This window comes from Haliotis rubra, unplaced genomic scaffold, assembly GCF_003918875.1.
Source record: "Haliotis rubra isolate DU_JTF1 unplaced genomic scaffold, ASM391887v1 Scf159, whole genome shotgun sequence".
Lineage (NCBI taxonomy): Eukaryota > Metazoa > Mollusca > Gastropoda > Lepetellida > Haliotidae > Haliotis > Haliotis rubra.
The window spans coordinates 397,006-402,500 of record NW_025765547.1 but is presented as its reverse complement, the minus strand read 5'-3'; the positions used below and the strand labels follow the sequence as shown (position 1 = coordinate 402,500).

Sequence of the window (5,495 nt, the reverse complement as noted above, 5' to 3'; positions counted from 1 at the left end):
CGGAGGTGAGGTGAGGTGAAATTGGGTTTAACGTCGTACTTGAGAATATTTCGCTCATATGACGACGTGCATGCATGTGTATGTGTATGTGCGGCTGCTTGTACTAGCCCAGACTGAAGCTGGTTTTATAGTGCTAGCCCACTCAGATACCATGCCGCAGTGAAGCATGAATACCCCACTCAGACACATTATACTGACTCCGAGCGACCAGTCCTTGATGTACCCATTAATGCCGAGCGCCAGGCAGGGACCAACAAGTACCATATTTTAACGTATTTTGGTATGACGCGGTCGGGGATCGAACCCGCGACCTTCCGCTCTCCGGGCGGACGCTCTAACCTGGAATAATGCCGATGTGACGTAAAACCCAACTCAACTAACTCAACTCAGAAATCAAGACCTATCTCTTCCGCCAAGCTTTCCACTGAATCTTTTTCGCCCTGTTCCCTTTATTTTTTCGAGAATGGCAAAGAGCATTGCAAATTGTCTTTTATGTATTAAATATTTTCTCACCACATCTGCGTGTTTGTATTAATCGAGACAGAACAGTCACCATTTGAAGGAACAGTCAGCCTTCTTGCACCAAGTGCCCAGAGGGTATATCACAGATATTCATCACGTTATCAATTTCATTTGCATATATTTCTAAACTATTCAGGGAAGTGATTACACAATGCCCTTTAGAAAGTGGTCAAATGCAACATATGTTATATTTGGGATTACACTTTCTTAGTAAAGTACAAATTCTAGTACTTTTTTGGGTTGAGTCCCATCCGGAATTCGAACCCACACCCTCAGAGTCCGGGCATTGTGGAAATGAAGAAGAGGTTGTGCTCAAGCATTAGCTGGTTACAGATGCACCCCCATAGTCAGAGGTCACATTGATACTTCAAACAAAATGCTTTATGTGGTTGAACAAGTACTGTTTGTGATTTTGAAAAAAAAAGATAAGTTGACGTGAATGTTTGCACTTTATTCAAGTTGAAAACAAATACAAGAATACATTGACAAGATATTATGCAAATCTTACAAGTGGTCTGTGTTCATAGTTAGAAAACTGAGGAAGCAATACAGGCATGTGTAGGCCACATTGTCATAAGTATTATTGATTTTCACGTATTATCAGTACATCGATATGGTGACAGTTATCTTTGATGTATTTTGGAGGTACTAGGCGTTTTGTACAACTAAATGATGATTTTCTATGTTCATTGCAGGTGACGATGGGAAGAAAAAGCCACTTCCTAAATTCAGCAGTTTCGTCGGAGCGGCCGACATTGAGGAACGCCCGTCCTCTACTATGGTATGGTGTTATAGCGAGGAACATTTAGACAATCTGATAAGGGAGTTCGAGTACATGTTTCTTGGCCACAACAAGTGGTTAGATTTGTACCTTTTGTGACCAAAGGTGTGCAGTTGTAGCCTTTATTACGAATGTAAATAAATAAATGTTGATTAACCTGCCACTTGTCACTTAAACATATCAACATCCGCATGGGCCCGCTATCTGGACCCACTTATTGCAGGAACCGCTGTCAGCAATGGTCAGTATAGAACCGGACCACACCCATCGGCTGCTAATCATCATGGAAAACTGGTTTCAATATCACGTACCAATTGCCAATCAGAAATATTTCGCTGCAAACAACAATGTGTTATCTTTAATTACAGCTACAACCGGTTACTCGGTCATGTTTGGTTTAGCCCTTTTCAAACAGGGAAGTCCATAAATTTCCTTCCGAGTCATACTTAAACTAGTGGGTGAAACTGACACTGTCTACACGGAAACATGCCTCAAAAGCGGTAGTGTTAAGTTTGACGAGAGTAACTATGCCTTACAAAGTAACTTCCTATCGCCCGCTACATATTTACATTCGTATCCGGGTACCGGTGAATGTTAGGTTTAATGTCGTCCTATCCCAAGCAGACATGGAGAAAAAGCTGTCTCATTTGGATAGACAGTATTGAGTCACATACTCCCGAATGACAGACGGACATTTTTATTTCTTCAAAATCTTTAAGAAATGCATTTCTTCTGTAACATATCTAAATGGGTTTATGAACTCCAATGCATAGTACAGGCCGAAATAAAAGCCGCTTCACTTAAATACCATGCGACAAGCTTAGTGTTATGGCAGAATTTTAGTTTTACTAATCAATATAGGAAACTAATTTTACTTCACTGGTTGCTTTTCCTGAATTACCCCGAAAATGAATCTTGACCATAGGCCTATATCATTTGAGGCATATGATGGCGGGCTATAAATAGTCCAGACAATCAAACGATTAAGGAGCAATGACCCACACAGTTGGGATATTGTATCAATCACTGGAGTGTGTGGCCGTCGTCACATCAGACATTTTGCTCAATGGGGGAAACAAACAAATCATTTTAACCTTTAATATGAAATACAGTGATGTAAGTGTTCAAAGCGGTATTAAGCCAATCTTACTAACTCCTGGTGCTAAATTCAGTCAATGTAAAAGTAGACAATATACAATATATTAAATATTTCTATTTTCTCTATTCATGTTTTCAGGATGTTGTGTCCCTGATCGGAAAACGGCGTCCTATCAAGATACATATTGGCTGGATGCACAAGGTCGGAGACAAGTACCGCCAAGTCAGACGCAAATATGGCGGTGGCACAAGGGAGCTCATTCTAGACAACTTGAACATATATCCGGCGGATATAGTTCAAAGGGCCATTACTCTCTTCTTCCCAGGGGGCGCTTCACAGGTCGTCAGTGTGGACGAAGTGGAATCGTTTGCGTTGGGTAACTTTTGTGGCGAAGAACTTCTTCGATTCAATGACGACGGTGGGAATGAGTGTTCTTTAGGACAATATCTCAAAGCTCAAGGAACATACGCGTCCAGGTGCTATATTTATCTATTGACAAAAAAGAAAGCCACGCGAACTGTTCATGCGGTAGCAAGGGACGCTCCATCCCGTCGTAGACGCAATCCAAAATCTGCCTTTCAGTCGTCAGAGCCAGGAGTGCGGCATCCTTACGAATCAGATCTGTATCATCAACCCAAAGAATGCAAACAGTCACAGAGCTCTGTCTGTCTGACATCTGGGATGATTCCAAACAGCCATGACACCCAGACATCCCGACTTCTGCCTACCGATAAGCTTGGATTCATCCTGGAGGACAAATCTGGGTTGGAGATCAGATACACCTTTGATCCCTCGTCACCTTTCGCTGACCTCGTGCCAGTGGATGCAGAATTTACATGGCAAGACTGTCTGGGACTTCTCGCGATTTCGATTCCCAAATATCAGTGATGCCCACTTTGAACCCACGGATCACGAGTTCGTTGTGAAGAGGATACAGAAAAAGAGACATGTATTTGTGAACACGGAACTGGCTGTCGAATCTGGAAAGACTGTATTTATATTCCCCATGGAGTCTCCTTCTTCTGGGTTCATTGTACATCATCCTTCCGAGTTGTGGGGGTACGACAGAGATCAAATTGTCCTTGGCGTTATTGCCAGTTGCCATGGTCTTTCCAAACCGAAGTACTCCTGGTACAGGGACGAAGCTGTATATAAGGAAGGTTTGAACCTCTGCTGTATTACCGTAAACATGCCTGGCGTTTACTACTGCAGGATCGAATTTGGGAGCTGCTATGATATCTCTCATCCACTGCACATCGTAGAGTTTAGTGACTGTTCATTCAAGAGACCAAAGCTTGAGATGGCGCCTACAGATGTTAACGCAAACTGTTGTCAAGATGTTGCTGATGCAAATAATTTGCCATCCCGAATTATTCCGTCAGTTAACAGAGAGCACTTAGACGTTGATTTCACCGGAAATGTTTGCAGTGGTACATATGGTACGGTGTATCGGGGTAGCTGGCTGGCCACGGACGTGCATGTGGAAATTGTCAGCCTCACAGACATGGATGGAGACGACTTCGTGCAGTGTATTCGTGAAGTGAACAGCCGAATACGCCATCCAAATATACTGTGTCTTATGGCGTGTGTCGAAAACGACAAAACCTTGATGCTTCTCTCGGAATATCACGAAGGTGCGACGCTGGAAGCGGTAACGTTCAGTGCAGAGACTAGGCAATATATGTGCCTCGACACCTTCCATAAACACATCGTTGCTAAGCAGTGTTGCCAAGCATTGGTCTACCTTCACGCGCTTTCGCCTCCCATCATGCACCGCAGTATACATCCGGGTAGTGTGTGGGTATTGAACGAGGGTGCAACTGCAAAGCTCAGCAGTCCGCATGTGTCACAGGGTACGACTAGGAGCAATGATGAGATGGCGCTGTATCTGCCTCCTGAAGTATTGGTTTCTCAACAGGATGGGGACCTGGCTGCTGACATTTGGGGGATGGGTGCAACCCTCACAGAGATGTTCACGGAGAGTCGGCTCTGGGGTAAGCTCATGCAGCATCCCGCACCGATTGATGTTGTAACGAAACAGTTGGAATTTGGTCAAAGTCCTGTGTCTTTACAGTCTTTGGACATGCACAGGGAGATTATTACTGCCTGCTTGAATATGGATCCGTCACTGAGGCCTTCTGCCATGCAGTTGCTGTCTTACCTCAAAGAATAGCCATGTATATATATGACAATATATACGGTTCTATTACCATCTTTCAATTTGTGGTCATATTGAACAATTGTGAAGAAACACTATTAAAATGACGCAAGAACATGGGTGTCCTAGTCATCATGGTTACTGCAATCTGCCGTGCAGAGTTACGTCCCTTAGGAGTGCCAGGAAGTTATGATCGTATGTTCTAATCTCAGTTCATCATATTTTGTTCCAAGGTATGTCAAGGTCAGCACCACATCTGTGTTCGACTGACGTTATTACATTTCCCATTCTCTCCTTACGGGAAATATAGGATTATCTGAACACAAGAAAACAAGGATAATTCAGATGTTAACATAAATATATATTATATATATTCTATAACATTTAACAGATTTGTTTATTCGACATTATACCCTTTGACATTATTTCACATTTGTCCAATTTTAGTGAAATTTTCACAATTCCCTGTCCACTTTCGACTACAAGCTGTGAACAGTGTCGGGCAAACCGGTGGCTGATATTGTGAGCGCTGTGCTTGGCGACCGGGCTACTATGACATGCAACCAACATAGCTGATTAGCCTGACCTCTCGATCTCTGTTACGACTAGCATATTGTTATGTTTGAATGCGGCATCGTATAGTCATTCCTACCTTGGATGCGAGAACACTTCCGATGATGCTGAATCCATGGTGTATCAAACATACAACGTCAACGTGACAGGATAACAAATCTCGATTAACTTTTTGTTTGTTGTTAACTGACTGACTGACTGACTGAGTTTGGTTTTACGCCGCTTTTAGCAATATTCCAGCAACATCACGGCGGGGGACACCAGAAATGGGCTTCACACATTGTGCCCATGTGGGGATTCGAACCCAGGTCTTCGTCGTGACGAGCCAACGCTTTAACCATTAGGCTACCCCACCGCCCTGT

At 43.3% G+C, this 5,495-nt stretch overlaps 1 protein-coding gene across 1 annotated transcript in view; it reads left to right on the top strand.

Annotated features, from left to right (window-relative positions):
• Window positions 1–4,795, top strand: part of LOC124271235 — a 6,655-nt gene extending 1,860 nt beyond the window's left edge. Inside the window, 3 exon segments of the mRNA XM_046706315.1 lie at window positions 1,218–1,303; window positions 2,541–3,227; window positions 3,229–4,795. Of these exon segments, the coding sequence (XP_046562271.1) occupies window positions 1,218–1,303; window positions 2,541–3,227; window positions 3,229–4,575 (2,120 nt within the window). The 3' untranslated portion in view covers window positions 4,576–4,795.
• Window positions 4,796–5,495: the final 700 nt, after the last annotated feature.